The sequence below is a fragment of the Camelus bactrianus genome, chromosome 2 (assembly GCF_048773025.1).
Source record: "Camelus bactrianus isolate YW-2024 breed Bactrian camel chromosome 2, ASM4877302v1, whole genome shotgun sequence".
Classification (NCBI taxonomy): Eukaryota; Metazoa; Chordata; class Mammalia; order Artiodactyla; family Camelidae; genus Camelus; species Camelus bactrianus.
This window is the reverse complement of record NC_133540.1, coordinates 49,129,491-49,146,645: the sequence shown is the minus strand read 5'-3', so window position 1 is coordinate 49,146,645 and position 17,155 is coordinate 49,129,491. Positions and strand designations below refer to the sequence as shown.

General features: G+C 34.0%; 1 protein-coding gene across 10 annotated transcripts in view; it reads left to right on the top strand.

Annotated features, from left to right (window-relative positions):
- Positions 1–17,155, top strand: part of AFG2A (AFG2 AAA ATPase homolog A) — a 342,561-nt gene that overhangs the window by 50,615 nt on the left and 274,791 nt on the right. For 9 of the 10 annotated variants that reach the window (XR_012498999.1, XR_012498988.1, XR_012498987.1 and 6 more), the window contains exon 11: positions 15,700–15,909. The exons of the other annotated variant lie outside the window; for it this stretch is intronic. Coding sequence is in view for 5 of the 9 variants with exons in the window: in XM_074341241.1 (XP_074197342.1) it covers positions 15,700–15,909 (210 nt within the window). In the remaining 4 variants the exon portion in view is untranslated. The remainder of the gene's footprint in view (positions 1–15,699; positions 15,910–17,155) is intronic. 10 annotated transcript variants of the gene reach the window in all.

Genomic DNA, 17,155 nt, shown 5'->3' with positions numbered 1-17,155 from the left:
TTGCGTTGTTTGCAAATATTTTCTCACAGTCTGTAAGTTGTCTTTTCATTTTGTTGATGATTTCCTTCCTGATGGTCAAATATATATGATTTGCAAATATTGTCCTCCACTCAGTGAGCTGCCTATTTTCACTTTCTTGATAGTGTCTTTGGAGCATAGAAGTTTTTAATTTTGAGGAAGTCTGGTGTATCTATTTTTTCTTTTCTTATATGTATTTTTCGTGTCACATTTGAGAAACTATAGTCAAATCGAAGGTCAGGAGGATTTACCTTAACTTTTCTTTTAGAGCTTACAGTTTCAGCTTGTACATTTAGGTCCTTGGTTAATATATTTTTTTTCCTCCACAGGTTGGAACCCTGCTCTTTTGTGTGTAACCATAGGACTGTAGAAACTCTAGCTATAGCTTAGAGTCATAAGAACCATATCTGGGGAAAGATTTTTTTTTTTTAACTATGGTAAATATGTATAACATAAAATTCACTGTTTTAACCATTCTTAAGTGTATAATTTGTTGGCATTAAGTATATTCATATTGCTATGCAGTCATCACCAGTCATTTTCAGAACTGTTTCCTCTTCTCAAACAGAAACTCTGTACCCATTCAACACTCTTTGTTCCCTCCCTCACTATTAGGTATTGAAGATGTCCTTTATTAAATTATGTTTCTTTCTATTCCTAGTTTGCTGAGGTTTTTTTTTTTTTTTTTTTAATCATGGATGGCTGTTGAATTCTGTTGAATGCTTTTCTTGCATCTATTAAAATGATCATGTGGTTTTTCTTAGTCTGCCTATATGGTAAATTACATTGATTTTTTTTTAAGTGTTAATTGGTCTTGTATTCCTGGATGAACTCCACTTGGCTGTGATATAGTATCCTTTTTATATATTGCTGGATTCTATTTGCTGATATTTTGTTGAGAATTTTTACGTGTTCATGAGAGAGATTGGCCTGTAATTTTCCTGTAATGTTTTTGTCTGGTTTTGGGATTAGGATAATGTTGGCGTTACAGAACGAGTTGGGAAGTGTTCTCTCTTCATTTATTTGTTAGAAGAAATTGTGTAGAATTAGTACTATTTCTCCGTTAAATGTTCTTCATTGAAACCATCTGGGCCTGAAATTGTCATTATTTGGTAGGCTTAAGTTAAATTTAATTTTTTAGTAAATCTCAGACTATTCAGGTTATCCATTTTTTTCTTGAGTGAGTTTTGGTAGTTTGTATCTTTTAAGGAATTAAGCCATTTAACCTTCATTTTTTGATATGTGTACATACAGTTCATAGTCTTGCTTATTATGTTTTTACTGTCTGCAGGATGAGTAGTGATGTTTTATCTTTCATTTCTGATACTGGTTTCTTGGTATATTCTTTTTTTCATGATCAATCTGCCTTGATGTCGGTTTTATATTTGATATTTTGATCATTTCAAATTATGAGCATTTTGTTTTTCTGGTTTTGATTTCACTGATTTCTGCTGTCATCTTTATTATTTCCTTCCTGCTATTTACATTAGGCTTCATTTGCTCTTCTTCCTTTAGTTTAAGGTGGGAACTGTAGTTAGTGATGTATTTTTCTCTTTTCTAGGTCTGCGTTCAATGCCGTAGACAATCATTAAGCATTGCTTTAGCTGCATTCACATGTTTGCTATGTTGTATTTTTATTTCTATTTAGTTCAAAATATTTTTTTTAATTTCCCATGAGACATCTTTAACTTAACATAGTCTGCCTTCAAGTGGAAATATATCACATTTATGGTGTAAGAACCTTAAAACAGTATCCTTCCATTGGCTCCTTCCTGGCTTTTGTACTATTGTCATACATTTTACTTTTACATATGTTTTAAACCCCAGAGCACATTGTCATCATTTTTGCTCTAAACGGTATTTCCTTTTGAAGAGATTTAACTAATAATAAAAAAAGATCTTTATATTTACACAAAGTAGTTACCATTTCCAGCTCTCTTTAGTCTTTTGTGTAGATTCAGGTTTCCATCTGGTATCATTTTCCTTCTTCCTGAAAGGCTTACTTTAACATTTCCTGTATTGCAGGTGTGCTGGTCATGAATTCTTCAAGTTTTTGCATGTCTCAAAAGAGTCATTATTTTATTTTTGCTTTAGAAAGATATTTTTATTGGATAAAGAATTTAGATTGATAGTGACTGCCCTCTCCCCGCCCAGTTCTTTAATGATTTTGCTTCATTCTCTTCCTTTTTGCATTATTTTTGAAAAAAAAAAATCTTCTGTCTCCATTTTCTTTGTTTTCTGTATGTAATATATATTTTTCCCTCTGGTTGCTTTTAAGATTTTCTCTTTATCACTGGTTTTCAGCAATTTAATTGTACACTGTGGTCGTTTTCTTCATGCATCTTGTGCTGGTTCATTGATTTTCTTAAATATGTATGTCTATAGTTTTAATCAAATTTGAAAAAAAATTTTGACCATTATGTATTTAAATATTTAGTCTGTTTCTTGCTTCCCGCCCTCACTGGAGGCTAAAAATTCACATGTACCTTTGTCTGCTTGAGATTGTTCCAAAGCTCATTGATGCTGTGTTCATTTTTAAAATTATTCTGCATTCTTTCTCCCTTTGTTTTATTTTGAGGAGTCTCTGTTGCTCTTCCTACCAGTTCATTATCCTTTTTTCCCCTCTGAAGTGTCTAATTAGCTGTTAATCACTCTGTGTCTAGTCACTCTGGGGACACCAGAGTGACTCCAGCCTCTGGCCCACACCTGTAGCCCCCTCTCATCCCTCCCTTCGCAGTGCAGATGGTGCATTCAAGCCCTCTCCCTGCCCTGCCCTCTGCTTCCCCAGAGAGTGGATCTTAACCTTCCTCCTTGTATCCCCCAATCCCTGCTGCTATAGGGGGCTAAGTTACCTATATTTTGGAGAGAGAGAACTCTATATTTGTAGGGGATGCCGGGGCCCAGGCTGGATCCCTATCTCTTATATAAATTGTACAGACTGTGAAAAAAATACAACCAAAATACCCCTATAATTTCTGATTAAACCTGTCTTGAACATTATCTATATATTTACTAAACTCTGTACTTTATCTGGATTTCATTAGTTCCACCAGTGTCCCTTGTCTATTTCAGGATCCTAAGCCATCACATTACATTTAGTTGTCATGTATTCGTACGCTTCTCTGGACTGTGACAATGTTTCTGTCCTTTTCTTGTTTTTGATGGCCTTGACAGTTTTGAGGCATACTGGCTAGGTCTTTTGTAAATTGCCTCTCAATTTGAGTTTGGCTGATGTCTTTATATGGTTAGCCTGGTTTTGTGGGATTTTAGGAGGAAGACCAAAGAAGTGAAATGCCATTCTTATCATAGTTTAACAAAGGTATAAAAGAAATTATCTAATATAAAAGTCCTCCAGCTCCTCATGAGTCCTTAACTAGAATTTCGGTTGATGTACTGTTACATACAGACTTTGTTCTCAATGGCTCTTCTTTTCCATGTTTATCTAATATACAACCCTCCTCCTTTCAGTAGTGTCAAGATCTCTAATGTGTACAACATCGGACTTTTCTAGAGACAGCAGGGAAAAGAAGCCAGGAAGTATGATAGTAACTGGTCAACACATAGATGAGGGAAGCTAAAATGGGTCTGCTTTACCAGATTGGAATCTGGAATGAAAACTAGTCAAGTCCCTCAGTATGACCCTGCCATTATTCTCATATGCATCTCTTCCTTTCCCAAAATGAGCTAAAAGCCAATATTAGGGGCTGCAAATGGTTTAGTGTCATTCATTCTCTTTAGACTCATCTTTCCTATTCACCTTTCATGTCCCTGCTTAGATATCAGATCTTCTAGAAAGCTGTACTTGACCTTCTAGGACCCTCCAGTCCATTATGTGCTCTTTGAAACATCCCATACGATTTTTTGTCTAGTCTTTAAACATTTATTAATGTACTTGTTTAATGTCTGCCTCTCCTTCCAGACTGTAAGCTCCATGATATGGAGACCATGTCAGTCTTGTTCATTCTTTTATCTCATTCTGTATACTCTACCTGTATTCCTAGGGCCTGGCTAAGCGCTCAGAACCTAACAGCTTTTTGCAGTGAGATGAATATAAATGAGTGAATGAGTGAATAAAACGAGGAAGTAAGTGGATATTTGATATTAAAACCTGTACTAGTATACCTATAGGAGTCATTCTTTTGGTGACACCTGCAACACAGGAGGTCTTATCAGAAATTATAAAAGGTGACACAGTCAGACAACTTTTGCCATAGGATAGTTAATTTCTGCTCAACAATCTACCACTGAGGCTTGGTCAGTTCTCTGAGACTTGCTTGACCTGTCTCATTGAACTCAGTATATGCGTAGGATAACTGTCTACTTTCTCTAGGCAACTTCCTCCAGAATTTTCTTGTGGCGTCTTTCGGGCCTGATTCTCAAGTTGGTCCGGTCCCACTAACATTCTTACCCCTAGCTATTACATGTAGCACATTTAGCATTCAGAGACCAGCTTTGAGTAAGTGTTAAAGGTCAAATCTTTCATTCCTTTTCTGAATTGAATATTGATAATAAGACTGTGCTGTAAAGGTTGTTTTCTTATATCTCTTTTATCCTTTATGAGGGCTTTCTCCTTATATCTGTTGCCCTCAAACCAAAACATCAGTAGCATTCCTCTTTCCCCATTATCTTGGCTCTATGGCCAGCATTGGTTATTCTTCCCCATGTAGGAACTTCCTTTCAGGTCTGTATCTCAGGACATAGTCAGGGCTCCTTCAGAAATTTGCTTAGGTGAATTTGCTCAGACTTCTGACAGAGGGGCCTCTTCTCTTTGCCTCCTGTTTAACAAGAATTTGGAGCATCGCTTTAGCCAGTCTTAGCAGCAGCAGATTTTTCTCTCCATATATGCAAACATTTTTATTGTCAACCAACCATCAAAGGGGATCAGGAGAAATGGTTTGAATTTATGACCGAACTATTTGGACAGATCTGGGCTAGGAAATGTCTTACAAAGTGTATGTATAGCCCTTGTACACTTTTACATGTTGGCAACATTTTTTACTAGTTCTGACCACACATGTTGGTTTATTACTAATTCCCTGACTCTCTTATTTTTCTCATCTCACCTCCTACCAGCTGTCTCCCCGCCATTTCTACCCCTTCTGCTACTTTATTTTAAGATAATATAAGAGAAATACGCATCTGCCCATTAATTTGTTCCTACACCAAACGTTGAATGTCTTTAACGTACAGGCACTATATTAGGAAGGTCCTGGTGATACATACATATATAACAGAAAACCTCTTCCATTTTATTATTATTCATATCACAAATTCCCAAAGAAGAATAATTGAACAAAATTCATTTAAAATTTTTTACAATTTGAAACATTTTTTTCTGGGCCTTTTATTTGGTTTCTTTTAGTTTTGGGGCATTTGGTCATATATTACATATGGTTGATTTAAAATTTGCTTGAGAAACTTGTGAACGTACACTTCTTTAGTACCTGGGCTTGTGACCCAATCAGTAGAAGTCCTTCTTTCCTTTATTCCTATATTTTTCATTTCTCTTATCCATATTCCTTTATCTTTTCCCAGTTCTACCATGCCATAATAATAATGGCAGGGGTTACTAAGTTTTCTTAGATGTTCAAAGCATTTTATGCTGAACACAGTTAAATTATTCAAGGAATTTGGTAAATTAGGGAAAATATAAAATATTTTAATGAAATGAAGGATTTTCTAGGTAAGACTTTATATCAGTTCATGATACGAGTTTTTATTTCTTTATTAAATTATTGCTGCTATTGTTTTTTGGTTGTTTTTTTTCTTGTTTAGAGTTTCCATTTTTTAATGAGATTTTTCCTGGATTTGTTCACCCGACAAAAGTAAATAGTCTTTAAAAGCCCGTTTTGGAAATGGTTAACCATTTTTAAGTTGAATTAAGGCATAAAGTTTTTTTGATCTAAGGGAGGCTTATTTAGATAGTATTATTGTATTTATAAGATTTTATTTCATACATAGCCAGCTCTCTGAGGACAGTTCATAGTAAACTTATTAAAATGTGATTGTAATGTAAATGATATTTTAGAAATTGAATTCAGGTTTTACTATAATCATTAAGCTGATTTTGAAATCTATACAGTTTGAAATTTGGTTAAAATATTTGCCCTTTAATTGTATTTTTCTTTTTTTTAGGATATCTGGGATTTTTTCCTCTACTCTGTTGTTACTTCCTTCTTTACCTTAATGTTTTCCCTTATTTTTCCTTATTAATTGGGGATTATAGGAGCAGCTGGCTCCCATATCCTTTATAATATGTTTCAGTGAGATTCTTAAATGTGATTTACTAAAGAACAACAAAATTCACTCAGATTAGTGGCAATTTGTAATTAGTGCAGAGTTTTGGTGTAGAGTTTGTTGTATTCTTTCTCATCTCCTTTTTTAGCATCCTGTGCTTTTTCCTGTATAACTGTTAGATATTTTCAACTTAGCAAGCTTATGCAAAGTGGAAGTGAAACAGGAAGAGGGGAAAGTTAAGTCAAGAGAGAAAAGAGAAGGAAGAAAAAACTACATACTGAGCCCCTTTCACCACCCTGTGCAGGGCTGTTCTCCATATTTTTACCTGCCTCACGCTCCTGCTTTCCTTTACTTGAGTCCTCATGTAGCTGGGTTTTGTATTTTTTCTTAAGTTTTTATTTTTATACAATGGAGGAGAGAGAGAGAGGCTGTAAATGGTTTATAGTACCACAGTGAAACTGGAACTTTGGCTTGCTTTTTAAGAAATCTTGATAGAATGTTTTTTTAAAGCATGGGGGAAAATATTTTGTCTTTACACCATAGGAAGTTAATGGCTTTCACTTATTTTTACTTAGACCTAAGAACACATTTTGAACACACACTGCTTCCTAATTTTGTTTTGTCTCCATTAAAGAAGCATCTGGAAATGTATTTTTTTTTCTTTTAGATCATGGAGGTTGGTTTTCTCAACTTATTTCTTTATGAGTTATGTAGTATCTGTAGTAATTTGATATGTTTATGATTTCTTGTCAAAATAAATGTATTTTAAACACTTGAATTGTTAAGAAGCTGGTATATGGTCCAGCGGAGAATTTGGAACAGGTGCCAACCCACTTGCTAGTGCCTGGCTTCTTGTCTTTATGTTGGGACTTGTTAGCATGGAAGAACAAAATGAAAGGCACTCTTTGTTGCAGTATTTTCTATAAAAATAACACTTTCAAAAGAATTTTTGTCTCTGGCAGTGTAAAACTTGGCACCTACCGAACAAGAGGATCTTGACTCACAGATGCATAAAGACACTGTCAGCCCCGATAGAGCTACTGAATTCTTCTTGAAGTAATTCTCCCAGTTCATTAATTTTTATTTTATCCTCTTGGAACTTGCCTATAAAGGTTTTTTGTTTTATTTTGTTTTAACCTGATCATCAGGTCTTTTGCCTTCTATGGGTGTGAGTTTGAGTTTTTGTTTTTTGGTTTTTTTTTTTTTTTGGACTTGTGACTTGTTGGATGCTTGTCTAGAAAGTACTGTAAGATACTTGCGGGGGACATTTCCCTTGGGAAGTTTATCTCACTGCTCTGTCTGTGCTTGTTTGACAGCTGTTCCTTCACTTCTAACTTTATAATTTATTCAAAAAGTTATAAAGCCATATGTGAGCAGCTGTTCACTATTTTCATCAGGACAAAATAAGAAAGACCCCAACTATTATCACGAATGATTTGGGTTAGATTGTAGGGATGATTTTCTGGCAGTAATAGTATAACTTATTAAAAAGAGAGTTATTTAATTAAAAACCATTTTAAAGAGCATAAATAGTATTTGTTGAAAGATGAGAGGAGTCAAAAGATAAAATACTGACTGAAAGTACGATAGTAACCCAGCTAGTTTTTGAATTCATATTCTAGTTCTAGGATTTTATGATTTCATGCTGGTGTTTGTTCTTCTCTTACAGACTGATTTTCCCATGACTTTCCATGCTTTAAGACTCTTCTATGCAATAGTATTTTTAAGCCAATTTATATTTATTTTTTAATTGGTATCTTAGCTATAGAAAGACTCATTATTTATTTGGCATTCAGGTGCTAAATTAAACCGCAAAACTTGTTTGCCCTTAGTTTAAGAAACGTGATTATGCAAAAAGAAGAAATAAAAAATTTATGGTAATATTGTTCATGAAACTACAAATGTAATAGCTTGATTCCCTTTATCTTTTGTCACTAGTCCTTCAGAATATAACTATTCATTGTAATCATCTTTCAGACATTAAATAAAATAGTACCTAGTATTTATTAGTTACCATGTGCCAGCAAAATACAATTAATGTAATAAATGCTGTGCTGTTTGATTCTCACAATAATCCTGAGGGCTTAGGTTTCTTTGTTCCCATATTACAGATGAGAAAGAAGCTTAGAAAGATGAAGTAAATTGCCCAAAATGACACAGTAACTGGAAAATCAAAAGATACATGAAGTTATCAAAAAGCAGAATATAAAATTGTGTATACGTTATGATCTCAGTGAAAACACACACACATGGATTTAAGAGACTAGAAGGTACTACACCAAAATTAAAAATCATTACTTTTAGATGCTAGGAAAACAGGTAATCTTTAGTATTGACCTTATAATTTCTTACTGGCTGTACTTACTGTGTAACAACTGTCCTCATAAACATGACATGGGAATTGCTGTTAATACTTTCATATTCTAACACCTTGACATTAAGTCGTTCATATATGCAGCACTTTCCAAATCTCTGTCCACACCATCTCACATATTTAAGAATTGTTAACCTATTTTTTTTTCACTAGTTGTATCAGCTTGTGTGAAGATAGATATTTTATGTCTTTAGATAAAGACAGTGTCTTCTAGGATACTTTAGTTGTTCCTCTTTCTAGATACAAATTTTGAGGACATTATCTTACTCATCTCTGTGCCCTTACAGTCTCAGAGTCTAGTTGAGCACATAGAAGACATTTCTCAAAGTTTATTGAATTTATTTCCCTTGTAAATTCCAACCACACTACAGTAATTGGAAACCAATTCCTTAATTTCCAAACATACTCTTTTTTCTCTTTTAACGTAACTTTCAATTACACAGTTGCCCAAGTCTGAATCTTGTTACCCTTGATTTCATTCCAGGTTTATTTATTTTTATCATCTCTTCTCTAAATCTGATTATCCAGACTCATTGATTAGCCTTATTTAATATAGTTTAATACAGTTTTTATCTTTTTTTCTTCCCTGTAGTCCCATTGCTGCTACTTCAGTTCAGATAACCACACTCTCTTATGGGAATTACTGTAGAAGCCTCTCGTCCCCACCCACCCCCGATTTTAATCCCCCCTGTACCGTGTAACCACAGTGGTCTTTCAGAAACCTGATCATGTTATTTCCCTGATTAAACTGCTCTCTATCAGTCTCAGGATGAAGTCTAAATTTCTTTATGTTTTATGAGTCTTCAAGGTCTGATAGCTCCTCCCTCTGTTGCTAACTAACCTTCTTTGTTTCTACTCCTCTCCTGGCTCTTTAAATTCTAGCCATACCGAATTACTTTTAGTCCTCCTAATGTAATGCTTTCTCTCCCGTCTTCATGAAATTTGCTGTTACTTTCAGCTGTCTAATTTCTTTATGTTCATCACATCCCACCTTATCTGTCACTTCTGAAAAGCTTTTTTTGACCATTTGTTTAAACTCTGTGACTACCATTTTAGCATATACCAGGCTATATAGTAATTGTATAATTGTAGAAGTATGTCTTTTTAAGGAAATATTCCATCAGGTCAGAAACTTAGTATGAACAGGAACTGTTTTGTCTTCAGGAACCATCATAGTATGAAATAGGCATTTAGTCACTATTTATTAGATTGATGCTTCTGCAGATGACTTTGCCTCATAGTTTCCTGAGCAACTGGAGACCTTCTGACATAATTCCCTTAATTCCCTGCCTTCCTGACAGTCTTAAGCTTTTTATCTTTGTAGTTTTACTCTTCTTTCCTGTCACCGCTTGGGAAGATAAATACTTAACTAAAATGTAAAGTGGAAAATATAAATTCAGTAGGAGTAAAGGGGTATTAACTGTCTTTCAAGAAGTTTAGTGGTGAGAAGGAAGATATAACGAGATGGAAAGAATGTCAAAGTAAGGTTGTTCTGAAGGATAGGGAGAAACAGAATATTTGTAGACTAAGGAAAGAATATGGTGAACAGTTTAATAAAGGTAGGGATACAGAGAGACAGCAGATGAAGCAAAAGCTCCAAATGTCAGGAGATAGGAAGGGGGCAGGATTGGTTCACTTTTTTGCTCGTTCTCAACAGCCTTCAGGTCATTGGACTTACTCCTCAATATAGACTGCTAGTCCATGCAGTGGCATCAGTGTTTTGGCCTGTCACTTGTCCAGTGAATGTTGAGCTTTCTGGTAAGAGCATATTAATTTCTCCTGAGGAACAAGCCTTCTCTGTTCCTGGTCCAGCTGACACTGTTTGCTACTAATCCCTGATCCTAACAAAAGAGATCATTCATTTTTTATGATGCAGATTTCCTTATCTTTTATTTTGGTGATTTCCATGTGTGTTTCATGGAGGTGCTTAAAAGACTTTAAGAAAGACTGATTAAAAACCAAACACACTCAACTGTATTAAATACTAAATTTTATCATATTGAAGATTATCAGGTTGTATCAGGTTGCCACGTTTATTTATTTTCATACAAATCTGAGAAAAACATCCTCTTAGCCACTTATAGACATAATTGAATTTTGTTTTAAATGATGTTGAGTCAGGAAGCATATAATTCTGCACTCATCTTCAAGAAACTTTTATCTATATGTGTGCGCTCTTGTAAATTAGCTTAAGTAAATATTCTGCTATGGTGCTACTGTATTCAAGGTGCAACTCAACATACTCCAAGGCATTGGAATCTCTGTTCCTCATGGAACATGCTTCACAGAGTGTGCTGTTCTCATTGTATAGGTATAATAATTGTATAGTAACAACTGAATGGGTGTCGTGCAGCAGTGTAACAATAATATGGTACCTTTTTAGTTCTTATAAGTTTAAGGAGTTGCTTCTCTGACTTTTGTATTTATTAATTATTTATAAATATGGCTTTTATACATTGTATATAATATATAGATAATATTCCTCTCCAAATGTTTGTATGCATATGTGTATGTATGCATGGGTGTGTGTGTGTTGTGTGTATGTATATATATATTCCACTGTTAAAAGTCAAAACCAAAAACTGCTAATTTAAATAACCTACTCTATTCAGTAACCTTGTTGCCACATCTGACTGTTTCTTCTTAAATATCTCTACTTTCTGATCTGTTTAGTTTTTGATAGTTGTTGACTACCATCCTTGAAACTTCCTTTCCGGAATGTTTATTTTTATGCAATGTATGTTAAGGTATTCAGAAGCATCATGGTATCTGCATTCTACTTTTAACAGGTTAAACAGAAAATTTTTAAATTGATCAAGTATGGGTGGTTTTGTGTGTACTATTTGGATGTGTGAGTGTGTAGAGAGAGAAAGTAAAAGCATGCATTAAAGCAGATGTGGCAAATATTAAAATTGGTGGAAATTGGCAAAGTACACACACACACACACACACACACACACACATTTATAGTACTGATTTTTTAACAATGTTTGAAGATTTTCAAAATTAAATTAAAAAAAAAAAAAGAAAAGTATAAAGAAAAGGTCAGAAACACCAGAGAGCACAAGCAGGAACTACCCATCAGGGTGTGACAGCCCTGCTGCACTTCCGCCTGTAGCAGGCCGGCTTATACAAATAACAGTCGCCTTCGTTGGAAAACAGTCAGTTTGATCCTGCTGATGATAGCTGGATGTTTTTAGGGCCGTAAGCTTATGTACACTGATCTCAAATTTAACTTTAATTTTATTAATTGGTAAAATCAAAAATCATTTAGGATTATTTGTTTTCTTTCTGAGAAAAATGTCATGGGTAATTTGATGGGGGTCGCATTAAATCTGTAGATTGCTTTGGGTTGTATGGCTGTTTTAATAGTATTAGTTCTTCCAATCCAAGAGCATGGGGATATGTTTTCATTTTTTAAAATAATCTTTAATTTTCTTTATCAATGTTTTATACTCCTTCAGCTTTTAAGTCTTTTACCTCCTTGGTCAGGTTTATTCCTAAGAATTTTATTTTTCTGATGCAATTTTAAAAGGGATTCTGTTTTTTTGTTTGTTTGTTTGTTTTACTTTACTTTTCTGATACTTCATTGTTGGAGTAAAGAAACGCAACTGATTTCCATATATTAATCTTGTATCCTGCTACCTTGCCAAATTCTTTTATCAGCTCTAGTAGTTTGCGGTTTTCTATATATAGTATCATGTCATCAACATATAGTGACAGTTTTACCTCTTCTTTTCCAGTTTGAATCTGTTTTATTTCTTTTTCTTGCCTGATAGCTATGGCTAGGATTTCCAGAACTATACTGAATAGAAATGGTGAGAGTGGCCATCCTTGTCTTATTCTAGATTTTAGTGGGATGGTTTTCAGCTTTTCACCATTGAATAGTATATTGGCTGTGGGCTTGTCATAAATAGCATTTATATGGAATCACAAAGGACCCCGAATTGCCAAAGCAGTACTTAGGAAAGAGAACAAAGCTAGAAGCATAATCATCCCAGACTTCAGACAATACTACAAAGCTACAGTAATTAAAACAGCATGGTACTGGCATAAAAACAGACATATGGATCAATGGAACAGAATAGAGAACCCAGAAATAAACTCACCCACCTATGGTCAATTAATCTTTGACAAATGAGGCAAGAATATACAATAGACAATACAATATACAGTCTTTTCAGCAAGTGCTGTTGGGAAAGCTGGACAGCCACATGTAAATCAGTGAAGTTAGAACACACCTTCACACTATACACAAAAATAAACGCAATGGCTTAAAGACTTTAACATAAGAGAGGACACCATAAATCTCCTAGAAAAGAACATAGACACAACATTTCTTTGAAATAAATCATAACAGTGTTTTCTTAAAAGTTCTGTCTCCTAAGGAAATAAAAGTAAAAGTAAAAATAAACAGGATCTAATTAAAATTAAAAGCTTTTGCACAGCTTGTGTGAGGAAGGAAACCATCAACAAAATAAAGAGAAACCTACAGAATGGGAGAAAATATTTACAAATGATGTGACTGACAGGGGCTTAATTTCAAACAGAATTACAATATACAGAATATACAAAGAGCTCATACAACTCAATAACAGAAAACAAACAACCCAATCAAAAAATGTGTTGAAGACCTAAAGTGACATTTCTCCAGAGAAGACATACAGATGTCCAATAGGCACATGAAAAGATGCTCAATATTGCTAATTATCGTAGAAATGCAAATCAAAACTGCAATGAGGTATCACCTCATAGTGGTCAGAATGGCCATCATTAAAAAGTTCACAAACAATTAATGCTGGAGAGGGTGTGAAGAAAAGGGAACCTTCCTACACTGTTGGAGAGACTGTAATTTGGTGCAGCCAGTATGAAACACAGTTTGGAAATTCCTTAGAAAACTTGAGTTACCATATGATCCAGCAATTCCACTCTTGGGCATATATCTGGAGAAAACTCTAATTCAAAAAGACACATGCAACCCAGTGTTCACAGCAGCATAATTTACAATAGCCAAGACATGGAAACAACGTAAATATCCATCAACAAATGAATGGATAAAGATGTGGTATATATATATGCAATGGCATAGTAATCAGTCATAAAAAAATGAAATAATGCCACTGCAGCAACACTGATGAACCTAGAGATTATCATACTAAGTGAAGCAAGTTGGAGAAAACTAGATACCACCTAAATTGCTTGTATGTGGAATCTAAAAAAATGAGGCAAATGAACTTACTTACAAGACAGAAACTCACTCAGAAAACAAATTTATGGTTACCAAAAGGGAAGAGAGAGTGAGGGACAAATAAGGAGTTTGAGATTAGCAGATATAAACTACTATTTTCTACATAAATGGATAAACAAGAAGGTTCTACTGTATAGCACACAGAACTGTATTAAATACCTTGTAATAACCTGTAATGAAAAAGAATATATATATATGAATGACTCACTGCTGTACACCAGAAAGTAACACAGCATTATAAATCAACTATACCTCAATTAAAAAAAAAAAAAGGAAAGAAATCAGAAAAAAAAAAAGTGAAATGAAACTGAAGGCTGATGATGCACCAGAGAAACTTATGTGTGTAACCCTCATGCCATTAAAATAGATGAAGTGGTTGGGATAACAGACTGATATTATGTGTTAAGAGACCTAAATGGTCATGTCTTCTTAAATCCCAAGAAAGCAATTTAGGAAAAAAAATTAAATCTGATCTCAGGTTTGTGGTTAATAGTATAGTATTCTGCTTCTGTGAACAAAAACAAAAAACAACAAAATGCCCCACAAATCCATTCAAGTTCATTTGGAAGAAAGTAATCTCTCTGTTAATAACAAATAAAACCCCTCTCTTTTTGGGGTTGGTAGATTACTTGCTTTCTGACTTTTCTTCCTCTTTCCTTTTTGCTCTTAAATGTAGATAGTGCCCAGTGAGACTTGTCTTTCATCCATATCTCTCTTCTCATGGTTGGCAATTTTAATTGATCTCATGGCTTTTATTGTTTATATGTAGGTATCTCCAAAATCTAAAATATCAGTCCTATCCTCTTTATAGAACTCCATTTGTGATATGTGATTTTTTTTTTTTTTCGGTCAGAGGATTCTTCCTGAAACACAGATAAGACCGTATCTCTTTCTAGATGAGAAAACTACAAAGACTTCTTAGGAATAGATTATTGAACTTCATCTAGTCTTCAGGGTCCTCCACTAATATGGCTTCTACTTGCTTGTCTTTTTTTTCCCCTTCTCTTAAGCCTTTTTTCTCTCATCCTCTTTATACTTCCTTCTAAGCTTTCGTAATTTTTTGGCCTTTACCTGATCATTTCCTTGTTTTCCCATTTCTGGATCTTATCCATGCTCCAAGAGTTGGCTTTCAGATTTGCCTTCCAGCTGGGAGTAATCTTTTCTGCCTGGGAACTCCCAAAGGCTTTTTCTTTTTCTTTCTTATTGTGGTTAATATCCTTTCCATTGTACTATGGTTATTTATGTGCACGTTACTGGTAGTTGTTAAATTCTTTGAAGTCTGGATTTATGTCTCATCTGTTTCCTGTTTACATTATCTGATACATAGTTCATAATATATATTAAGTAAATACTATGTAAAGAGCTATCTTGTTTTGGGAGCATTTTGTGGGGAACAGAATTTTGAGGATAATTCATTAATATACCAAGGGCAGAAAAGATTATATCCATAAGGATCCACAGAACTATATTTGGAAGTAATTTTGGTAAAGGAAGAAATATAAAAATTATATATATAAATGAAACCTTGGATCACTCATTCAAGCCATTTGCAGATATATGAAAACTAATTTTTAATGTCATCTAGAGTAGAATATAGACTTAACAGTGTGTTCAGTCATTTAAAGTTACTTATACAAGACCTGCAAAGAGAAACATTTTGTTTTTCTGTAGCATTTCTATGCAGCTCACGTTTGATAAACTCATAAATTTATTTCTTGATATTGTTGAAATTGTTTTAGGATATTATTGTTTCTTAAATGGTTCTGTTTCCCTTCTTGCACGTTAAAAAAATTTTTTTTTTTATTATTTATTTGTTTTGCAGGTAACCTGGTCAGATATAGGAGGCCTGGAAAATATCAAACTGAAATTGAAACAGGCTGTGGAATGGCCCTTGAAGCATCCAGAGTCTTTCACCCACATGGGTATTCAGCCACCTAAAGGAGTTCTTCTGTATGGGCCACCTGGATGCTCTAAAACAATGATTGCAAAGGCTTTGGCCAATGAGAGTAGACTGAATTTTCTAGCTATAAAGGTGGGGGGTTAAATTGTTTAATTGCTACTCTCTCTTCCAGCTCCGCTACCATCCATTCTCCGTTTCCTACCCTTAGGAGAACATGAAAATGCATCTTAAAGTGTAGTTGATTTCTATTTGAGGTTGCTGGCAATATAATATAGGGAGATGAGAAATAATTAATTAGTGCATGTAATCACCAAATCATGGTGCACAGTAGAAGACTGCTTTCTTTAGTTTCTTGAGTATCAATAATTTTTATACCCATGTGTATTCGAAACCAGTCTTCTTTGGTTTCTACATTTTTTAATTGTACTAATCACTTTTACTAAACCAAGACAGTTATGTTTTCTTGCATATTAGTATCTCACTCTTTTGTGATCCAAGAAAACAGTTCCAGGTGCTACCATGACTGCTTTCTGAACTTTCTTAGGATTACTTAAAAATATATTTATTACCACTTCGGAATATGAAACCTTTCATAACTTTACAGTTTCACTTTTGTCTTTTTTCATGGTGAGAAAATGATAAAAAGATTCTTTGAAAGGTTTATCTTGGACACTCTTCATGTAAAATAACCAACCATGTATTATTAACTTACATGCGCCTTTTCATTAAGTTTTTAATTATTTTACGTCACACACACAAAAGATAAGAGATGTTAAGAAATTCTCTTAATAAATTGAGTTCATACTTGCTGAGAGATGATTACATATCCTACTTACAAATTTTTATTTAATATAGATTTTTATTCAGTATACAATTTAGTGTTGTTTGACAGTATTATCCAATTTTTGAATCTGGGTGGAGGGTATATTTAATGAACAATGGGTGTTCATTTTACCATTCTTTTAACTCTTCTATATGTTTAAAAATTATGAAAAAAAATTGGGAATGTGAAAAAGTAATTTTCTCTGCATTTTCATTGGTGCTTTTATCTTGGATTGATTAATGCTTATGAGAAGAGCTAAAGTAGCTATGTCATATATCATAGTAGCTTATGTAGGAGGAAATCAAGTCAGAGAAGTTAGGAATTCACATTGTATTCTTTCTATTTTTATCTTCCTACGAAGAAAAAGTTGTCTTTTGTTTCCAACGTAGATGTTTGTTGTCTGAAGGAGTTAAGTGTTATAATTGGATTTGAATTTTTTGAAACAGTGTCTTACACATTGGGAAAGTGATCAGAAATAAAAATAGACACTGTAATTTTTAATTTTCTAGCCTGTTGGGAAACACAAACATTTTGGATGTACTGAAAAGAGAAACT